The following is a 23,878-nucleotide window of genomic DNA, read 5'->3' as shown; positions in this document are numbered from 1 at the left end:
AAAAGCAATATATTTCCTAATGAATCCTGTTTCCATTGTCTCTTCATTGTGTAATTCATGTAAATCAGAATAAAATGAAATGGCTGAGAGTAAACACAGCCTATCAATGTAATACATTCTAATTTTAATTGTCTGAAATGATTTGCTGTTGTACATAAAAGAGTATATATAGTGATGATATATGTGATAACAAGACAAGTTTTAAACTCAAAAATTTCTTAGTGAGTTTGAAGTTTCAAAGAAATGGGTAAAAGCTTAAGTTGCTTGTTTCTTTGGGGGTTGTTGTATTTTTTTTCTCATTTTTTTATAAACAACTATGGTGAAAATAATGGGAAAATTACTAGGTTAATTATTAGAGTAACACTAAATTTCAAATCTAGATGTTAAAATTCTTCAGATTTTTAAACTTATCTTTTTTTTTTGACAAACCTTAGGAGAAAATTTGTCTGTAGATAGTGTAGATTTCAGGAATAAATTACCAGCAACAACAACAGTATAAAACCAAGATTCATGTAAAAAAATATTTTGGATCTCTCACTAATACCACTTTATCTGTCTCTAGGTATTTTTTAATAGTCTGGTAGTTTTGGAGAAGGCAATGGCACCCCACTCCAGTACTCTTGCCTGGAAAATCCCACAGATGGAAGATCCTGGTAGGCTGCAGTCCACGGGGTCGCTAAGAGTTGGACACGACTGAGCGACTTCACTTTCACTTTTCATTTTCATGCATTGGAGAAGGAAATGGCAACCCACTCCAGTGTTCTTGCCTGGAGAATCCCAGGGATGGGGGAGCCTGGTGGGCTGCCGTCTATGGGGTCACACAGAGTCGGATACGACTGAGGTGACTTAGCAGCAGCAGCAGCAGCAGTTTTTATTTAATTTTGTGAAAATATATCTCCACTGTTTTCAGCCTGAATATAGTCATGTGAAAGAAAAATATTGAATTTGTGATTTGCAGAGAGAAAAGGTATAAACTAATAATTAAGAATAATACCAGATGGGTAGCCTAATGTCCAGGGAGGCTTCTTTTGATCAAAGAAGCTATTTGACCTTAAAGATGTTTACATTAAAAAGGAATTGACAAAATCTTGAAGTTATGTGATCGTGCAGTGGAAGAAAACAAACAGGAAGAGTCACTGAAGTGATGAACCTGCTGGTTATTTGTACAGGGAAAAGGTCATTTAAAGTGAAAGCACTTAAATAAGGGCAAAAAATTCACAGTAGGAAAATTAGGATTTTAGACTATCCTGAAAAATGCAATATAGAATATTGCATATATGCAATATAGAATATAAGGAACCGCCCCCCAACATCACCCCTATACCTGGAAATTTGTTAGAAGGTGTTACAGAGCTCAGTATATGGTATTCATGGATAAGATTTATTCTAGCAATATAGTGAGGATACATAGTTGGATTATCAGAGGAAAAGGTAGAGTCTGGAGGTATCTGTGTGCAGGCTCTACTATGTACTCTTCTTCACGAGAGGCCACATACGGTTTGCTTTTCCCTCAGCAGTGAAAGTGTAGTGACATAAGTATGAAGTTTTTGTCCAGGAAAGCTGATTAGAAATTGAATGCTCACGATTTATATTGAGGGCTGGTCATGTGGGCACCCTCTACCTAGCACTTACCAAGATTCCAGACTCCCAGAAGCATACACCACATTGTGTGTGTAGACAGTTTAAGCACAGAGAGTCACAGCAATTAGGGACAGGTTTATATCAGCACTGGACACTGACTGCCAGCCCAGTTCTCACATGCCAGCTACAGGCCAGCCACATAAGTGGCCTCTCTAGAGATCAGTCTTAGGCCTGCTGTGTTAACTCCTCTAAGTAGTATTGTATTTAGTTTCTAACTGAAATACATACTGATTGATTTCTGGTTCAGCAGAGACACTATAATAAAGTATGTTTTCTTGGCCTAGCTTTTCTGGCAAAATAGTATGACAGCACATCCTTTATCTCACAGTTAACTTTTTGCATCATGGTCTCAGGGAAGTTCTTTTTTTCAAAAATTTTGAAAGGTGCCACAGTTTTGGCCCTAAGTCCTGTATTAATACACTTATATTAAAATCCTGATTTTTCTTTTTTTATGCTTATTGCTGTCAGTTTGTCACTCTTTCTTGGCCTTTCAGAGGGTAAAGACAGGAAAATATGTGAGTATACTAATACATGTATACTCATATCTATATCTCTGACTTAATCTATCTGTATATATTAAAATACTCTAATCCAGCTTCACAGAGTTCATTCTAGCTTTTATCTATCTTGTTTCTTTACAACTTCTTTTTCTGACAATGATAAACCTGGTTATTTTATCCACAATTTATTTACTTATTTGTCCAACTCTCATATAAATGTAATGCATTTTCAGAATTGTTAATCCATATCACTGTGTAAAACACATTTCTCGTCTAGAGCAAGGGCTGGCAAACAGCTCCCAGGGCAATTCTGGCCTTTTGCCTGTTTTGGAATAGCTGATAGCTGAGAGTAATTTTTATATTCTTAAATGACTAGGTGGGGGAAGACAGAATATTTCATGACAATTTCATGGAATTCACATTTTAGTGCCCATGGATAAAGCTTTACTGGAACACAGTCATGCTCATCTGTTGATGTGTTGTCTGTGACTGCTTTTGTGCTCTATCAGTAGAGCTGAGTAGTTATGCCGGAGACACCACAGCACACACACACAAAATAATTACTATGTGACTCTTTCCAGAAAAAGTTTGGTAATATCTAAATAAGAATATAGTGATCATGTAGTTCTTCTTGGCTTTGGCTTTACAGTATCCAACTAAAAACACCATATTCCAAAGTAATTTAGATAAGCTAATTTAAAGACAAGTCTTATATTTTTAATACTGCTAGTTCATTATAATCTACATTAAATCTTCAAAAGAGTCAACATCACACTTTAAATTTTTATATAATAAATTTAACTCTTTCTAATTGTAGCTCAGTCAGTAGAGAATCTGCCTGCAATGCAGGAAACCCAGGTTCAGTTCCTGGGTTGGGAAGATCCCCTGGAGAAGGAAATGGCAACCCACTCCAGCATTCTTGCCTGGAGAATCCTGTGGACAGAGAAGTCTGGCGGGCTACAGTCCACGGGGTAGCAAGAGTCAGACATGACATTAAAATCCTGATTTTTCTTTTTTTAGGTTAACAGTTTTACCTTTTAGTTTATCCCTTATCAGTTTTTCTTCATGGGTGCTTTAAGCATTTCTACAATATTATTTTAATATAATGACTTCAGGAAATCCTGGGCTTCCCTGACAGCTCAGTTGGTAAGGAATCTGCCAGCAATGCAGGAGACCCTGGTTCAATTTCCTAGGTCAGGAAGATCCCCTGGAGAAGGTATAGGCTCCCCACTCAAGTATTCTTGGGCTTCCTTTGTGGCTCAGCTGATAAAGAATCCACTTGCAATGCAGGAGACCTGGTTTCGATCCCTGGGTTGGGAAGATCCCCTGGAGAAGGGAACAGCTACCCACTCCAGTATTCTGGCCTGGAGAATTCCATGGACTGTATAGTCTATGGGGTCACAAAGAATCGGGCATAACTGAGTAACTTTCACTTTCTTTTTAGGCAATCCTACATCTTTACATTTTGACTCTGTTATCCATTTGTAGTATATTTTTCTGGCCAGTATTCTGGCCTGGAGAATTCCACGGACAGAGGAGCCTGCCAAGCTACATTCCTTGGGGTTGCAAAGATTCGGACACGACTGAGTGACTTTCACTTCATAAGTGAGAATTTTCCTATTTTGAAGACTCTAGCTTCTCTCATAGCAATTTGGTAACTTCAAGGGGCAGAGAAGATGATTACTCAGACGTTGAGGGTCTTCTGTAAAGATAAATGTCAAGAACTGAAAATTAACCACAGGAAATAGCAGAAAGGGAACTTGTTTTAGCAACAAGTTGGAGAACTTGAATTCTAGGCCTAGCTCTGCTGCTTGAAAAAGATAAAGATAACTTTACCCTTGAAATAAGGAGTTTGATCTAGAGCTGCACTGTCCTGTACTATAGCCACTAACCACATAATGACTATTTAAATTTAAATTATCTAAAATCAATTAAATTTAAAAATTCAGTTCTTCAGTTGCATTAGCCACATTTGAAGTGCTCAGTAGCTTCATGTGGCAAGTGGCTCCCGTATTAGACAATGCAGATTAGAACATTTCCATCATCACAAAGACCTCTGTTGGACAGCTCTGCTCTAGAGCAAGGGTTGGTAAATATTTCCTGCAAAGGGCTAGATAATCAGTAGTTTGGGTTTTCTGGGCCACACAGCCTCTATTGCAATCACTCATCTGCTGTTCTGTTATAAAAGCAACCCTAGACAGTTTGTAAATGAGTGGGTTTTGACTGTACGCCACTAAAGCTTCATTTACAAAATCAGGCAGCAGACAGAATTTGGCCCATGGACCGTAGTGTGCTATTATTGCTTATTCTAGAGAATCACTGATGTTCTTGATACCTAGGTGGTGATACAGATAAAGTTTGCTTTTGGATTAACCTTTCATATCTCTATTGCCTTCACTTTAAAGCGAAATATTCTATTTAAAATGGAGGTAGTGTTTTTAATCATATTTTAATTACTTTAACACATATATTGGCCAGCATCTTTCCTTATATCTTCATTAACTTTGCCTCCATGTAACAGTTTGTCATTTGTTTTTCTTATTTCTGATTCACTTCCTCCCTTTTGTCCCTATTTTCTTTTTTTTTGAGGTAGGACATTGATAGATAATCTAGAAAGATAAGTAAGGGAGCAAGATATATAAATCTATGGTATTGTAGACCTGTGTGTGTGCTAAGTCATTTCAGTCGTGTCCAACTCTTTGTGACCCTATGGACTGTAGCCTGTCCTGCTCCTCTGTCCGTGGGATTCTCCAGACAAGAGTACTGGAGTGGGTTGCCATTTCCTTCTCCAGGGGGTCTTCCCGTCCCAGGTCTCCTACATTGCAGGCAAATTCTTTACCACTTGTGCCACCTGGGAAGCCCAATTGTAGAACCAATAAGTATCAATTCTATAATATCCTGTGATTTTCTCTCTTGCATGACTATATACAAAGTTGAGTTCATCATCTTATTTTCTTTTTCAACTTGCATATTTAAAAAAAAAAATCTTAGTTTCTGTTTTATCTTCCAAGGTGGTTTTGTATTCTACCTTATAAACTGTGGAGTATTTAAAGATAAGGAAAAGGATAACAAGAGGAAAAGATTTTTTTTTTAAAGCTAAAATATGAATGGGAATGGACACTCACTTTTGTACAAGATAGAATAGCAGGGATAAGATATCCCCTCCCACCTTAAAAGCTAGAAAAGTGAGCAAAATATGTAAAATAACAGTTTTGAGATATTAGACAACATGCAGGAGAGAACAGAAGCAAATGAGATGAGCCCTGTGGATTGCCCCACCTTATGGGCTAGAGGGAGTTTCCAGGCAGCAGTGTAGGGAGGAGGAAAACAAATAGCCTTACGATCTCAGAGAGCTGAGAAGACAGAATTCGGAGTTTAAAAGGCTCCAACAGCTATAATTCTGAGGACAAGACACCAGACAGAATGTATCTGCGTAGAGAGACCTCTCCAGTGATTTAAAGGGGGAACTTCCTCACTTTGGCTGTTCTATAAATCTGTGTAAGGAAACTATGTAAAGTTAGGCAAAATGCTGCAGGGAGGACTGGCAGAACTGTTGCTGGGGCTTACACACAGCTGATTAGGGGACTGTTTTCCCTTAAGCCCCACCATGTGCCAAATACTTTATACATGGGTTCACATTTAAGCCTCATGGGTGATGAGATTCAAATGGTGAGTAACTTGCCCAAGAACATAGAAAGGAGTAAGTTTTGTATGCTTGACCTTAAAACAAATATATTTTCCTTCATGCTGGGCTAATTCTAGGCTTATAGAACAAATAAGGAACTGTCATAATTTCTACTGGTGCATTTGCTTCTAAATTTTTATGCTTCTCCATACCTGAACACAAATGGAAAGAGAAAAGCTACTAGAACATAACATATCTTTAACAAAATACTGACCATCTTTTCCTGATCAAAAGGTTTTTCAGTGATTTGAGTTGCTTGTATTGTGCAGATGGAATCATTGACTGTTTTTTACTAAATTGACTTTTACTATCAACTAATAAATGACAGTCTTTAACTTTGATGAATTACTAATTTAATTCTAATACACAAGTTTGAGTTATTCAGGAAAGCATTATTTATATTAGAAAGTTTTGCCCCCAGAATGTCACAACATTTATCTTTGATGTCAGTTTTCTCCTCTGTAAAAGATGGGGTTGGAGTAGATTATTTCTGTTTCTTTTATCTTGTTAAGATTCTGTGAATACAAGTCATCTATTTAGGAAACATATTTGCATAGAGAGTATTAGAATGGACATTAGGTTCCCAAGCTAACTTATAAAAACTCCTAAACAAGTAACATATCTGAAGTGTTATAGTTCAAGTAAAACTTTATTCAACTTTGTCTAATGGCAGTTTATAATACAGTGTATAGTATAATATAATACAATATAATATAGTCCTGAAATGATCCTCGCTCCCTTCTGTACCCTGTCTTCCAGCAGCTTAGGGGAGGGCAAAAGGCTGTGTAAAAGAAACGGAGTAAATCCTTTTGCGCATCAATTGTCTAAGTCTGCTCTTAGACAATGAGAGCAGCGTGTCTGGTACTTTCGTATCACTGTATTTGATTGTCCTGTGAAGACAGATCAGGCCAAACAGTGAATCAGTTTACAAGTGTCATATCAAGTTTAATCAAAATTTTCTTGGTCAGAGTTTGAGCAATTTTTGGATAACTTTTAATATTTGATAGTGTTATCCTATAATGAAAGCAGAAATGATTGATTTTAGGTGTCTGTAGAGATAACTTTGGAAAAATGCCTTCTAGGCAGCTGAGATTCTACTACAACATGGAGCAAACCCTAATCAAAAGGATGAAAAGCAGAAGACTGCTTTGGATGAAGCAGATGATGAAAATATGAAAGAGCTGCTGAAGTCTTATGGTGCGATTGAGACTGACAATAGAGATGGGAGTGACGCTGTCGTCATTGGTATGCATAGCAATGTTTCTTGCTATTTTATACAGATGTATACCTCTGCTTATTGGAGAAGGAAATGGCAACCCACTCCAGTGTTCTTGCCTGGAGAATCCCAGGGACAGGGGAGCCTGGTGGGCTGCCGTCTATGGGGTCGCACAGAGTTGGACACGACTGAAGCGACTTAGCAGCAGCAGTAGCAGCAGCATACCTCTGCTTAGAAAAACAAATTCCTCAGATTTGTGGAAATTGTTTCATAACTAAGGATAATTTTTTGTCTGTTTATTAAACTCTTGAAAAGCATAATTTATTTTTGGAAACAGCATTTCAAAACTTGGTTTAATTTATAGATTATATGGTTCTATTGTATTAGAATTATATGTTGAAACAAAACACATTCATTAAACAAACATTCATCTCTCATAACACTGGGTCTGAGATAGAGCTGTTACTGAAACTATGCAAATTGGTTTACTTTATAGTGGGACTGGAAAAGGATGACGTTATACTAAAGTCTTTGTGACTAAGATTCCATTACTTCAGAATTTATAATGATTCATGCAAAAGTTGGACCCATGCCAACTTTTCAAGACTAATATAATGCTAAAATATGAATTTGTTAAGCAAATATACTATACTTATATATGTGTGTGAGTGTATGTGTAATATATATTATAGTGGAAAGAATATTTCAAGGAAATATATAGTCAGGGAAATTTTTATGAGCCATTTTTAGCAGTATTTTGCACTTAAATAATATAATGAGTTATCTATAAGAAATAAGCATTTAGTCCTGCCATTTGTAGCAACATAGGTGAACCTGGAGAATGTCATGTTAAATGAAATAAGCATAGAAAGATACAGAAAGGCAAACTCTTTGTGGTGTCACTTATATGTGGAACTTTAAAAAGTCAAGCTTAAAGAACCAGATAGATGGTTGAGTGGTGGTTGCCAAGGGCTTGGGGGAGGAAGTGGTGGGGGAGGAAGTGGTGGAGGAGATGGAGAAATGTTGATCAAAGAGTACAAACTTTCGCTTAAAAGATGAATTGGTTCTGCGGGTCTAATGTATAAAATGATGATTACAGTTTTTAATAATAAATTGTATACTTAGTTTGCCAAGAAAGTAACTTTTAAATGTTCTCACCAACACACACACAAACACACAAGGTAACAATGTGAGGTGACGGGTGTGTTTGTGTTTTTTTAAAGAAGCATTTAGTGAGCACTGACTTAGAAAACATACATTGTTGAGCACATGCTATACAGATCAGCCCAAGAGGAGCTTCCAGGCTTGTGGAGAGATAAACCAGAAAACAGGCAGTTAAAAACAATTTTAGAAGCATTGAGGAGAGGGAATTGATCTTCCTTTTCCTTCAGGCATGAGCCTTGACTCATGGAAGAAGAAAGCCAGGAGCTTATCCATGCTGTCTGTGAGGGAGATTATTGGGAAGAGAAGCCCTGTGATGTGCTTTTCCCCTGGCCTGCCACTCTCCTTACCAACTGATAGGATTGATGACAGGCAAGGATAGTCATCATGCCTATTGCACTGGTGCGCTAGACCACATGTAGGTCAAAGTCAGGAGACTGACACACAGATCCTCATTTCTTTGTCTGCTCCCATGTGCTAAGCCCACAGGGTGTGAGACTTTTCTTATAGCCCCAGGCATGTCTTTTTCTCTCTTCACAGCCATATGTGGAGCTATTGAGCACTCTGTTATAAAGTACTAGATCTGTTCCCACTTTTCTGTTGTTCCTTGTATATACCTTTCCTTGGACAGGTAACCCAACAGAATGAGGGATATAGGGTACCCATATGTGGAGAAAGGGAATCCAGAATGGGAAAAGGTTTGGAGAGAACTTTATAGAGACAGTGAATTACGGTCATAGTAGAGCATGGACTTGAAGTCAGATCTGGTTTCGGTACTAGCTGTGTGACACATCAGGCAACTTCTTGAATCCCTCAAAGCTTCATGTTCCTCTTCTGTAAAATAGATGTAATTAACTACCTACCCCTCAGGGCTCATATGAAGATTAAATAAGATGATTCATGGAAAGAGTTGGATATCCAGCAGGTGATAAGTATTCAGTAGATTTGCTAAAATGAGTCAATTGATGATAAATAATGAGGTGCTAATCAACATTAAGGTATCATGGTAATTATAGACTTAATTTATCCTTCCTATTCCTGTCACCATTACAATTGATAAAATTAGGCAAAATTTTTGCACATTCTTAATATATTTTCTGATTTTATGTTTTAAAGTAAAAATTCCTGACGTCCGGGCAAGAAGACATAAACAGTGCATTTGTGATGATTCCAAAACTGTTGATACACCTTCTATTTCACACCAAGAAAAAACAGAAGAAAACCTTTCCATGGTGAGTGAAGTTGAAATGCTTTTGTTCTTTAGCCTAGAAAATGCCATTCTTTGCACCAGCCAGCCGTTGGCTATTGGCAGCATTCTTTCCATTTTAAGGACGTACAGGTTAAAAATGTTTTTTTGTCATAGATAATAATACAGCATAATTGAGCAGAATGAATGTTTTGCCAAAAGTTTTACTTTTGTTTTAGGTTTGAAGGACTCATTAGCCAAAGAAACCACTCATTACACACATGAACAGTTTCAGTTTTTTATGGAAGATTATTTGACTTAATTTCAATATGCAAGCATTAAAAGAAAAGAAATACAAACAATAGAGAGAAATAACAGCGTGTATATGCATCACCAATTGGGCCAGCCTACATCCAGCCTTGAACAGCACTAAGAAGTCCCTCATTAATAGTGATTTGGAGTCACAATCGGGACAGGTTCTGGGCAGTGCATCTGCCCTGTGGGTGAGACTTCAGATTGCAGTTTCAGGGACTCCTGTTTATAATCCCAGGCCACAAACTGATGTCAACATCAGTTTGCATGCAAAAATGCAGCACTGGTTTTACTTTATACCTTTTTCCAGTGCTGTTTCACCTGTGAGTCAGTCAGAATTTTCTTAGATCCTAGGGTTGACCAGACCTCCAGGGGCTCAAGAATTCTAAGACCCACTCCCTTTCTTATGTAAAGTGACTCCTGATTTGCTGTGCTTGAGGGCAGGCACTGAGTTCAGAATCTAGGCAGTGCCCAGACAGGTGGTCAGAGAGGTCTGCTGTCCTGCTTTTGAAGCCACAATAAGACTTCTATTTTAATTTCCCTAAAAAGGAACCAAGCAACTGTCTGCATTGAACAGAAGTATAGTTCAGCTGCTATCCTTTACTCCTGGATTGGATTCTTTGGCACTTACCTATCCCACAAACAGTGTCACTGTTGCAGTGTTCTAGTGTGTCTTCATCCACCCAACTTCCAGAAGTATCTCGGATACATAGTAGGAGGAAAAGACCTTGGAACCTAGACGAAGAAGAGGGAAGCAGCCTGGTTTAACCAACCTGGACCCCGCGTGGTTTATAGTGATAGTTTGCGATATGTGAAACCCCTCATGTGAAGGTGTATTTTAAAGAAAATAACTTAGTGGCACGTATATTAATTTATGAGATGGACATGCTTAGTTTGATTAAAACACATAGCATCCTAGACACTAACTTCTTAAGCAAAGTAGACTCCTCAAAGAAATATTTTGAATAAGACTATGGGTGTGGATTAGACTTTTTTTGTATACTATAGAGAGGAAAATACAATTCATTGAACATAAACTATGATTAATCAACTATTTTATACCTAAAATATTTTAAATGCTGTTTAAAATGAATTGTGTTTGCCTCAACATTTCAAAAATATTTTACATTGTTCCTGGTATCTCTTGTAATGAATGAGAAGTTAATTGTCAACCTAAATGTCACTCCCTTGTAGATAATATGTCTTTGAGGCTTACAGTTTTAAAGATTTTTTTTTTTTCATATTCTGCTGTTTCACTAGGTTATGTCTAAATGTGGGTGTGTTTTTAATTAATTTTACTCTAAAAGGACTAAACGTGTTCCTTTAGTCTGATGACAGATTTCTCTTTGTATTCTGGAAACTTTTAGCCCTTAGACTGTTGACTATTACCTCTCTCCCATTAGCAGTATTCTCCTTTTATGGAACTCATATTTTTTGAGATGGTTGTTTTTAAACCAGTCTCCCTATATCTTTTTTGAATTTTCCATCTCTTTAATTCTCTGCACTATATTCTGTGTGATACCCTTTGACCTCTAATTTTCTACCCAAAGGCTTGAGTGGGTGACAAGTAGAGTTTTTACTAATCCTTATTTAAGCTAAAGGATACCCACTCATGCTCACTAATTTTATGTGGGGCTCCATTCTAACTCCGACTCAATGGACATGAGTTTGAGTAAACTCTGGGAGTTGGTGATGGACAGGGAGGCCTGGCATGCTGTAGTCCATGGGGTCGCAAAGAGTCAGATACAACTGAACTGAACTGACTGATTCTAACCTCTTCCTTATGTTGCCCTGAGGCCTTATCTCCTGTTCCTTAGTCAGTCAGTCAGTCAGTCAGTCAGTTCAGTGGCTCAGTCGTGTCCAACTCTTTGTAACCCCATGAATCGCAGCACACCAGGCCTCCCTGTCCATCACCAACTCCCGGAGTTCACTCAAACTCATGTCCATCGAGTCAGTAATGCCATCCAGCCACCTCATCTTCTGTCATCCCCTTCTCTTCCTGCCCCCAATCCCTCCCAGCATCAGAGTCTTTTCCAATGAGTCAACTCTCCTCATGAGGTGGCCAAAGTACTGGAGTTTCAGCTTTAGCATCAGTCCCTCCAATGAATACCCAGGACTGATGTTTAGGATGGACTGGTTGGACCTCCTTGTAGTCCAAGGGACTCTCAAGAGTCTTCTCCAACACCACAGTTCAAAAGCATCAATTCTTTGGTGCTTAGCTTTCTTTACAGTCCAACTCTCACATCCATACATGACCACTGGAAAAACCAGAGCCTTGACTAGACAGACCTTTGTTGGCAAAGTAATGTCTCTGCTTTTGAATATGCTATCTAGGTTGGTCATAACTTTCCTTCCAAGGAGTAAGCGTCTTTTAATTTCATGGCTGCAACCACCATCTGCAGTGATTTTGGAGCACCAAAAAATAAAGTCTGACACTGTTTCCACTGTTTCCCCATCCATTTGCCATGAAGTGATGGGACCAGATGCCATGATCTTCGTTTTCTGAATGTTGAGCTTTAAGCCAACTTTTTCACTCTCCTCTTTCACCTTCATCAAGAGGCTTTTTAGTTCCTCTTTACTTACTGCCATAAGAGTGGTGTCATCTGCATGTCTGAGGTTATTGATATTTCTCCTGGCAATCTTGATTCCAGCTTGTGCTTCTTCCAGCCCAGCGTTTCTCATGATGTACTCTGCATATAAGTTAAATAAGCAGGGTGACAATATACAGCCTTGACGTACTCCTTTTCCTATTTGGAACCAGTCTGTTATTCCATGTCCAGTTCTAACTGTTGCTTCCTGAACTGCATATAGGTTTCTCAAGAGGCACGTCAGGTGGTCTGGTATTCCCATCTCTTGAAGAATTTTCCATAGTTTATTGTGATCCACACAGTCAAGGCTTTGGCATAGTCAATAAAGCAGCAATAGTTGTATTTCTGGAACTCTCTTGCCTTTTCAATGATCCAGTGGATGTTGTCAATTTAATCTCTGGTTCCTCTGCGTTTTCTAAAACCAGCTTGAATATCTGGAAGTTCACGGTTCATGTATTGCTGAAGTCTGGCTTGGAGAATTTTGAGCATTACTTTACTAGCGTGTGAAATGAGTGGAATTGTGTGGTAGTTTCAGCATTCTTTGGCTTTGCCTTTCTTTGGGATTGGAATGAAAACTGACCTTTTCCAGTCCTGTGGCCACTGCTGAGTTTTCCAAGTTTGCTGGCAAATTGAGTACAGCACTTTCACAGCATCATCTTTCAAGATTTGAAATAACTCAACTGGAATTCCGTCACCTCCACTAGCCTTGTTTGTAGTGGTGCTTTCTAAGGCCACTTGACTTCACATTCTAGGATGTCTGGCTCTAGGTGAGTGATCACACCATCGTGATTATCTTGGTCATGAAGCTCTTTTTTGTACAGTTCTTCTGTGTATTCTTGCCACACCTGCTTCTGTTAGGTCCATACCATTTCTGTCCTTTATTGAGCCCATCTTTGCATGAAATGTTCCCTTGGTATCTCTAATTTTCTTGAAGAGATCTCTAGTCTTTCCCATTCTGTTGTTTTCCTCTATTTCTTTGTATTGATTGCTGAGGAAGGCTTTCTTATCTCTCCTTGCTATTCTTTGGAACTCTGCATTCAGATGCTTATATCTTTCATTTTCTCCTTTGCTTTCCGCTTCTTTTCTTTTCACAGCTAATTGTAAGGCCTCCTCAGACAGCCATTTTGCTTTTTTGTATTTCTTTTCCATGGGGATGGTCTTGATACCTGTCTCCTGTACAATGTCTGAACCTCCGTCCATAGTTCATCAGGCACTCTGTCTATCAGATCTAGTCTCTTAAATCTATTTCTCACTTCCACTGTATAATCTAATCATAAGGGATTTGATTTAGGTCATACCTGAATAGTCTAGTGGTTTTCCCTACTTTCTTTAATTTAAGTCTGAATTTAGCAATAATGAGTTCATGATCTGAGCCACAGTCAGCTCCTGGTCTTGTTTTTGCTAACTGTATAGAGCTTCTCCATCTTTGGCTGCAAAGAATATAATCAATCTGATTTCCATGTTGACCATCTGGTGATGTCCATGTGTAGAGTCTTCTCTTGTGTTGTTGGAAGAGGGTGTTTGCTATGACCAGTGCGTTCTCTTGGCAAACCTTTATTAGCCTTTGCTCTGCTTCATTCCATACTCCAAGGCCAAATTTGCTGGTTACTCCAGGTGCCTCTTGACTTCCTACTTTTGCAGTCCCCTGTAATGAAAAGGACATCTTTTTTTGGGTGAGTTCTAAAGGGTCTTGTAAGTCTTCATAGAACCATTCAACTTCAGCTTCTTCAGTGTTACTGGTTGGGGCATAGGCTTGGATTACCGTGATATTGAATGGTTTGCCTTGGAAACGAACAGAGATCATTCTGTCCTTTTTGAGATTGCATCCAAGTACTGCATTTTGGACTCTTTTGTTGACCATGATGGCTACTCCATTTCTTCTAAGGGATTCCTGCCCACCGTAGTAGGTATAATGGTCATCTGACTTAAATTCACCCATTCCAGTCTATTTTAGTTCGCTGATTCCTAGAATATCAACGTTCACTCTTGCCATCTCCTGTTTGACCACTTCCAATTTGCCTTGATTCATGGACCTGACAATCCAGGTTCCTATGCAATTTTGCTCTTTACAGCATCAGACCTTGCTTCTATCACCAGTCACATCCACAGCTGGGTATTGTTTTTGCTTTGGCTCCATCCCTTCATTCTTTCTGGAGTTATTTCTCCACTGATCTCCAGTAGCATATTGGGCACCTACCAACCCAGGGAGTTCCTCTTTCAGTATCCTATCATTTTGCCTTTTCATACTGTTCATGGGGTTCTCAAGGCAAGAATGCTGAAGTGGTTTGCCATTCCCTTCTCCAGTGGACCACATTCTGTCAGACCTCTCCATCATGACCAGCCCATCCTGGATGGCCCCACACGGCATGGCTTAGTTTCATTGAATTAGACAAGGCTGTGGTCCGTGTGATCAGATTGGCTAGTTTTCTGTGATTATGGTTTCAGTGTGTCTGCCGTCTGATGCCCTCTAACAACACCTACCATCTTACTTGGGTTTCTAGTACCTTGGACATGGGCCCTAATTCCTAATACTTATGTTAGTTCCACATCCCTCATGGGCTGCTACCAGCTTCATTTCCTTCCCTTTATTTTTCAAATTTTGGCTGGGCGTGGGTGGTTAAAATTTATTGTATTTTGTCTAATGTATTTTTCCAGGTGTTTGGAGTAGACAGGGGTCCTTCTGTATCAGCTCAGCTCACACTATTGACCATTAGTATCTTTAAGGTATATTTCATGTAAAGATTAAAACATTATGGAAAAATCACCCTAACTGTATGAGTATTTGTTTCAGGAATAATGTGTATCACTTTAGATGCCAAGCTTCAGGGAAATATAATGAAAATATAAGATTTTAATGAAAACCAGCTTTAAGAAAAAACTTAAAATATACAGACTTTAAAGTCATTAAAGATTTGTCCTTTGTAAATGTAAATTTGTTTTTGAGTGCTGAAAATTTCAAACCAAATTGAGGATGAGGGGTGACTCTGTGGCCAGATGCAAAGGAAATGCGATGATTTTAGTTTGATGCTACCTTCTAACACCTTCAGATCACAGCATCTAGGCATCCTCCTTCTCTCCCTCCATATAGAGTGAGTACAAAAGTGATTATCATAATGATAATAGTTGACGTTCACAGAGTATTTATGACATGGTGAGCTCTTCTCTAAGTGCTTTATGTTAATCCATTTAGCCTTCATAATAATGAAAGTAGTTTCTATTAATATCATTACCTTCTTCATTACAGCTAAGGAAGCTGAAGTAAGAGAGGGTAGGTAACAATCCAAAATTACATTTCTATTACATAGCAGTGGCAGAATTAAAATCCAGGTAATCTGACTCCAGAGCCTGTGCTCTCAACCAGTATGCTTTAATATACAAATTTGTGAAAGACGTGTCAAAAGTAAAAATGATCCTAAGACGTTATGGAAAAACCCGAACGAACTTGTTGGCCAACCCAATATGTTGAAGGCATTTCAGTCTGAATATTCCTCTATTTTAATTTCCCTAACAATGAACCAAGAAACTATCTGCATTGAATAGTTTAATGTTAATATTAAACTATTAATATTAATAGTTTAATTAATACTATTAATACTGACAAGTATATAAAGAGGTGGTTTTAAATCCTCTTGGTGGGTTTTTGAGAGTGTTTTGTATTTCTAAGACTGTATGTGAAATCTTGATAGTGTGCAATGATAATCATAAAGCCTTAAACTTCTTGCATATGTGTAATCTTTAAATATTATTTGCTGAGTTATTACACCTATAAAAAGAGTCATTGAGAAATTGTGATTGTTTTTATGGTTGCCACTCTTAACATTCTGTTTTCCAGGAGCAGATCTGCTACATAAATCAAGATGTATTTAAGTTTAATTTTTTCCCAAATATATATATATATATATATAGTTAAGTTTAAATGAGGCCTGAATATATTTGGAACATAAAGGGAAATCAGCTTCTTTTGTGGTACTTTATTTAGCACTTCATGTGAAGATTTGACTCATTGGAAAAGACTCTGATGCTGGGAGGGATTGGGGGCAGGAGGAGAAGGGGACGACAGAGGATGAGATGGCTGGATGGCATCACTGACTCGATGGATGTGAGTCTCAGTGAACTCCGGGAATTGGTGATGGACAGGGAGGCGTGGCGTGCTGCGATTCTTGGGGTCGCAAAGAGTTGGACGTCACTGATCTGATCTGATCTGATTTAGCACTTTTACTGTGCATTTTTCAGCTGCCTGTTAGAGAAAAACATCTACCTTCTTGTAATGAGTTTTTTAATATTTTGTCTGATAGCATCAGACCATCAGTGCCATTCTACAAAATATAGAAGAAAAACAAGAAAATTTATTAGAGTTTGAAATAAGAACCCCTGAAGATGCAGGTAAATATGCACTCATATTTGATTATTTCAGTCATCCAAGGCATTGCTGCCTCATTTTCTTTTGGGGATGGGGTGGGTATAGTATGGTTCCATTTTTAAAAAGTCCAAGAAGAGGCAAAACTAAACTTTTGATAGAATTCAAAATAGGAGTGCTGTGAGGTTGAAGTTGTCCTCCCCCCAAAAATGTCCACATTATAAGCCCTGATGAATGATAAAGATGTGGTCCGTACATACAGTAGAATATTACTCAGCCATCAAAAAGAACGAAATAATGTCATTTGCAGCAACATGGATGGACCTAGAGATTGTCATACTGTGTGAAGTAAATCAGAGAAAGACAAGTATCATATGATATCACTTATATGTGGAATCTAAAAAAATGGTACAAATGGACTTATTTACAAAACAAAAATAGAGTCATAGGTGTAGACAATAAACGTATAGTTACCAAGGGAGAAGGGGTGTAGGAGGGATAAACTGGGAGATTGGGATTGACACATACATGCTGCTATTTATAAAATAGACAACTAGTAAGGACCTACTGCATAGTACAGGGCACTCTACTCAGTACTCTATAATGACCTATATGGGAAAATAATCTAAAAAAAGTGGGTATTTGTATATGTATAACTGATGTACTTTGCTGTAAAACGGAAACTAATACAACATTGTAAATCAACTATACTCTAATAAAAATTAATTAAAAAAATCAAAATAGTACCTCATCAGTCTTTTTTGTAGCAGGATATAACTGTTAATTAGTCTGTTAGCTTAATTTCATGTTGTGGTGGTGGTGGTTTAGATACTAAGTTGTGTCTGACTCTTGCAACCCCATGGAGGCCAGGCTCCTCTGTCCTCTGTCCATGGGATTCTCCAGGCAAGAACACTGGAGTGGGTCGCCATTTCCTTCTCCAGGGAATCTTCCCAACCCAGGAATTGAACCCGGGTCTCCTGCATTGCAGGCAGGTTCTTTACCAACTTAGCTATGAGGGAAGCCCTAATTCATGTTGTATACCTTTTTAAAAAATTATTTATTTTTAAACTATACCCATTCTACTTTTTATCCTGGCCTAACACATGATACACGTTATATTTTGAGGAAAATAATACAAATTAATTTATATCCCCAGTGTGTATAGTTCATATATTTTATTTAGTATTTATAGTATCTTATACATCTAAGGTGAATTTTACAAGAATATACTTTTTTCATTATAAAAGGTATATAGATACACTTCAAAAACAATAATGAGGAAAAATATTCTAAAAATCACCTACTGCTCTTCTGTAATATTTTGGTGTTTAGTTTTCTTTTTTTTTCTAAGAGAATGCTTATGCAATTATACCTCAATAAAATTGTTAAAAAGCATAGATTGGATCCTGTTAGATATGCTGTGTTTTCTTTTTGTCATGGTCATCATTCTTAGTGGTTACATAGTATCCTGTTCAGTAAATGTCCCATGGTTTACTTAATTTTTCCTTTTTTGTTGAGCATGTAGATTTTTCCAATTTTTTCCTATTACACCACCATACATAGTTTTTTCTGGATTTAGGATTATCCTCTTAGGAAAAATTAACATAATTGAAATTATTGGGTCAAAATATATAAACATGTAAAATCTGTTGGTTCATATTGATAAGTTGATTTCCTATAGTGTTACATAATAATTTGTACTTCCACCAACACACATTTGTGTTTGCTTTTACACTGCTAATAGCATCAGTATTTCCATTTACAATAATTTTACTGAAAAAATTTTTACTATTTTAGTAAAAAATATGTATATTATTTTTACTTATTGATTATTAATGGTATTTTTTCACTAATTTTATCTTCTATTTCATAAATTGATTGTTCCTGTTTGTTATGAAATTGAAGCCATTTTATATAATCAAGTTATTGACCCCTTTTTTGCCATAACTGCTGTAAATACATTTTTTGTCCCTTAACAGTGTTTTTATTTATAACATATTAGTGTGTGTTAAATACAGAGATTCTCAAATTCTGCATAGTAGAATGTATCAGCCTCTTTTCTGTTGCTTTTAATGCTTCTAAGATTAGAAACTTTTCTCCCCTCCTCACCACCAGGCTTTGTAACTTAATTTTATTCTGTTGTGATCATGTTATCACTGGGATTATTCTAATCATGATCCCTTTTTTGAGTCTCTTTGCCCCTTTAGGAAAGGAGAGGTACAGCAGTAGAACACTCGAGTTCTTGGCTCATGATCAGGTCCTGACTGCTGTTGGTCCCATTGCTTTTTAACAGTTGTTGAAAACTAAGGTTCATCAAAACAAAATTTCTGAGGCTCTTCTGAAGCTTCTACATAGCTCCTGTAATGTGACAGTGCACGTTTCTTCCCCTGGCTCTTCTCAGTCTCCTCTCACCATTTTCTCCTGGTGGTCTACCTTACACAGACTGTCACCCTCAAGTATAAGCCCTCATAAGGAGGACCACAGGGCAGTCTCCCTACTGTCTTCACAATCCTGAAGATCTTGAACCCACTATCAGAAGGGAGGATAATTAATTCCTAGCACAACAGCAGCTTTCTCTTTGCACTGCTGTGGAAGCTCCCTGTTCTTCTGAACCTCCAGATGTTCAAGATCAAAGAGCAAGTCAGATTATCAGTCCATTGTCACCTCAATAGAAAGTTGTTACAGTCTTAACAGTCCTTTGAGAAACTACCCCTTTAGGCCGAGGTAAAGAGAAGCGGGTTGAAAAGCAGAGAGATTACTCGGCTGACAAAGGTCCATGTAGTCAAGGCAGTGGTCTTCCCAGTGGTCGCGTACGGTTGTGAGAGCTGGACCATAAAAAAGGCAGAATGCCAAAGAATCGATGCCTTTGAACTGTGGTGCTGGAGAAGACTCCTGAGAGTCTCTTGGACAGCAAGGAGATCAAACCAATCACTCTTAAGGGAGCACAACCCTGAATATTCACTGGAAGGACTGATGCTGAAGCTGAAGCTCTGGTATTTTGCTCATCTGATGTGAACAGATGACTCATTGGAAAAGTCCCTGATACTGGGAAAGATCGAGGGCAGAAGAAAGAAGAGGGCATCAGAGGATGAGATGGCTGGATAGCATAACCAATGCAATGAACATGAACTTGGGCAAACTCCAGGAGATGGTGAGGGACAGGGCAGCCTGGCATACTGCAGTCCACGGGGTCCCAAAGAGTTGGACACCACTGGGTGACTGAACACCAACAACAGAAGAGGAGAGACGCCCTCACTGCTCACGTTTGCTTCTCAAAACAGAGAATCCCACCCAGTTAAGCTTCAACTCTCTAAAGAAATAGCTTTGCAAATTCACCACTTCCATATTTTGATGCCTTTTCATCTTTGATCTGGTTGAGGTAGCCAAGAGTAAAGAATTTTATTTCTTTGTAAATTTTTTATAGATGTTTTATATTTATTTTTATATCAAATATTTTTAGCACCTCAACTGAATTGAAGCAGAAAAAAATGTTCATTTTAAACATTTTATATGTTATTTTTCCTAAGCATTGTAACTCTATAATTCATCTGAAATTTCTTTGCCAGGTATGGTAGAAAGATAGAATAGGGCTTTCCCCCATATTACTACCCCTTTGCCTACTCTTATTTGTTGAATAATTCCTCTCATCTTCATTATTTTATAATGCCTTATTATCACATATTAAAGTCTCACATATTTGGGTAATTTCTAGGTTTTCTCAAAGATGCCATTGATTAATTTTGTCTCTTTGATAAGTATATAGTATCAGGTTAGACATAAAATATCTTTATATCTATTTATAGAAACTTTGGTTACTATGATAATGCTATTTTTACCTGTGGTTTAAAATTCAGTTAGAAAAGCCAAACGTGGCAGGGTATATAGATAATGTAAATGTCTTTTGTTAAAGTGTCAAGTCTTCCCAACAAATCTGTGTCTAAATTCTTAATTATCATTTAAGGAGATTAGGGAGATAGAAACTGCTCTGGGAACACTGACTCTGTACTTGTCAGATCATTGTCTGACTTGTAAAAGGAGGTTCTGGAGCAAATTCCAACTATGAACTTTATGTCACTTTCTACCACTGATGTTCTCTAGTTAAATTATCTAGAAAAATACACCTTGGTCTAAAAAAATTAAGAAAAAACTTAAGAAACAAAGCCAAAAATTAAATGAATAGCAAGTAGCGTAAAAGAAATAATTTCCTATTTGGGAATCTAGGTTTGGACATAATTTACATGTAAATCCTATGAATTTGTACTGGGGGAGATCATGATGTCTTTACTTGGGAAGCAATGGAAGAAAGTAGGAAAATAATTTAAGTGATCATAATAATTTTATATAGATCTATGGCTTTCCTGGTAGCTCAGCTGGTAAAGAATCCACCTGCAATGCAGGAGACCCTGATTTGATTCCTGGGTTGGGAAGTTCCTCTGAAGAAGGGATAGGCTATCCACTCCAGTATTCTTGGGCTTCCCTGGTGACTCAGCTGGTAGAGAATCCACCTGCAGTGGGGGAGACCTGGGTTCGATCCTGAGTTGGGAAGATCCCCTGGAGAAGGGAAAAGCTACCCACTTAAGTATTCTGGCCTAGAGAATTCCATGAACAGAGGAGCCTGGCAGGCTACAGTCCATGGGGTCGCAAAGAGTCAGATATGACTGAGAGACCTTCACTTCACTTCATAAGTGACTTTAGATATCATATAGCCCTAAGTGTTAAGTGTAAAGAACAAGAACTGATAGCATGATTCTTATTTTTAAGTACATATAATAGAGTTATATATAGTCTACATATATAGACTATATATATAAAATAAACATATTTTAAACACACACCTACCAAAGTATTAAAAGCAGTCTCTTTCATGGAGTGAAATATTGAGAAGGAATGGGTGAGTGGGAATACCCTGACTTCTCTGTTGTTGGGTTCAAGTCATGTCCAGTTCTTTGCAACCCCATGGACTGCAGCACGCCAGGCTTCCCTGACCCTCACAACCTCCCTGAGTTTGCTGAGGTTCATTTCCATTGAATTGATGATGCCATCCAAGCATCTTATCCTCTATCACCCTCTTCTCCTTCTGCCTTTGATCTTTCCGAGCATTCTTCTCTGTAAACATTCATATTATTTCAAAATTTCCTTTACATTGACAGTGTTTTCCTTTTGTATTTTAAAAAGTAAATAATCTTAACAGACAAAATTATCTTACTATTTATCTTCTTTTAGTACCCTCATTTCACAGTTAAGGCAGCGACCAGAGAGGTTAATGACTTGTCTAGGATCACCAAGCTTAGTCAGCGGGATAACAGGGTTAGAACTCAGGCTTGCCCGCTCCTTCTTGATGTGGTCTCACACATCTCAGGGTACTTCTCTAGAGTGACATAAGTCCATAAGCTTTGATATCTGGACCATTGATATGGTGGAAGAGGGTAGGAAAATAATGGCTTTTTAAATTAACAATAAGGCTAAGTCCTTTGTGATCAAATTTAACATTTGCTGTCTCTCAGTTAACTGACTTAAAATAATTTATTTTATTATCTTGCTTCTAGAACAATACGCTGCTGAGATGTTAGAGATAAAGGAAGTTATGGACAATGTGCTTGCTAAACAGAAGGCAGAAAGGGATGATCTAGCTAAAAAATACAGGTGAGTTAAAAAAAGGTAAGAATGCTTTGGAGTTTTCAGAATTTATCTATTTTTAATCTATAATAGGTCTAGAATTTCTTTTTTAACTTTATCTATTTATTTTTGGCTGTGCTGGGTCTTCGTTTCTGCACACCGGCTCTCTCTAGCAGCAGTGAGCAGGAGCTACCCTCTAGTTGCAACACATGGGCCCTCATTGGAGTGGCAGAGCATGTTTCTTGTTGCGGAGCACAGACTTCAGTAGCTGCGGTGCATGAGTTCAGTTGCCCCCATGGCATGTGGAATCTTCCTAGGCCAGGGGTCAAATCTGTGACCCTGCACTGGCCGGCAGACTCTAAACCCCTGGACCACCAGGGAAACCCTGGCCTAGAATTTCTTGTGATTACAGATGTTTTGTGGAACTGGAAAAGGACTTTATGAGGTCATCTAATCTATTATGTCCACGAGGAATTATATGTACTTCCTAGAGAGATGTTTTTCTACTTTATTACTTGAAATGTTCAGAAAAGGATATTAAAATGTCCACAGCCATGAATTTAATGAAAGCCTTTCTGACCATGAATCTCATAAGTAAATTTCTTTTCTTAGTAAACTCACATTTTTTTACATTAAAATTGGTTCTTCTATGCTATTACAAATGTTCTTCTAAGCAGTGTAATCATGTGTATTTTGTAGTCTTGTGTACTTCTAAGTTCTCAGGGTCCTTAAAGAGTTTTATCCTAATTATGTTGATTATATATCTCTTTTCTTTTTTGTTTTTTGAGAAACTTGTTATATATATTTTTCTTATTTGGGTATTATTTTCTATTTTTGTATTCTTTTCTTTTTTCTTAAGATGAGAACTTTTAAGGCCTACTCTCAGCAACTTTCAAATATACAATACAGTATTATCAACTGTAGTCACCATGGGTGTTTATACCTTTTGATTCCTTCACCCGTTTCCCCCGAATGCTTCCTCCACCTCTGTCAACCACCAGTCTGTTCTCTGAACCTGTGACTTTTGGTTTTTATTTTAGCTTCCAAATATAAGTGAGATCGTACAGTATTTGTCTTTGTCTGACTTGTTTCACTTAGCATGATGCATGATGCCGTCAAGATGCGTCCATGTTGTCACAAACAGCAGGATTTGTTTCTTTTTATGGCTGAAAAATATTCCATTATATATGTGTGTCTTCTTACTAATGTTGTTATTAGTCTTGAAATTTTGTAATCTAAAGAGCATTTTCATTTTCTATCTGGACTCTGTTTCACATAGTTTTAAATGTGATATTAATTTCTTTTTTCTTCTCTATCCAACCAGCTTCTTACATTTAGTACTGCTAGTTATTTGCTAATTCTGATTTCTTCTTGACACTTCTTCCCCTTGCATCTGCTCCTTCCTTTAATATCCAGGCAGTTTGGAGTTTAGTACCAACAACTCTAACCTGTGTTAGGAGAGACAGTTGTCTATACTGTTGCTTCCCTTTAAAACGGCTGCTCTTAAAAGATGGTCACTGAGACCGTATCAAGGGGTCCAAGAAGTCAAAAGCCATTTTTACAATAATATTAAGACGTTATTTGTCCTTTTTTACTCTCGTTTTCTTAAAAGTGTA

At 37.7% G+C, this 23,878-nt stretch overlaps 1 protein-coding gene across 3 annotated transcripts in view; it reads left to right on the top strand.

The window, feature by feature from the left end:
• ANKRD31 (ankyrin repeat domain 31) overlaps positions 1–23,878 on the top strand; it is a 136,162-nt gene that overhangs the window by 82,849 nt on the left and 29,435 nt on the right. For all 3 annotated transcript variants that reach the window (XR_001501099.3, XM_059890754.1, XM_002690414.6), the window contains exons 20-23: positions 6,909–7,071; positions 9,320–9,435; positions 16,585–16,672; positions 22,193–22,289. Coding sequence is in view for 2 of the 3 variants with exons in the window: in XM_059890754.1 (XP_059746737.1) it covers positions 6,909–7,071; positions 9,320–9,435; positions 16,585–16,672; positions 22,193–22,289 (464 nt within the window). In the remaining variant the exon portion in view is untranslated. The remainder of the gene's footprint in view (positions 1–6,908; positions 7,072–9,319; positions 9,436–16,584; positions 16,673–22,192; positions 22,290–23,878) is intronic.

This window comes from Bos taurus, chromosome 10 (assembly GCF_002263795.3).
Source record: "Bos taurus isolate L1 Dominette 01449 registration number 42190680 breed Hereford chromosome 10, ARS-UCD2.0, whole genome shotgun sequence".
In the NCBI taxonomy this organism is placed as follows: Eukaryota; Metazoa; Chordata; class Mammalia; order Artiodactyla; family Bovidae; genus Bos; species Bos taurus.
The sequence above is the reverse complement of the archived record's forward strand: the minus strand, read 5'-3'. Positions and strand labels throughout refer to the sequence as shown.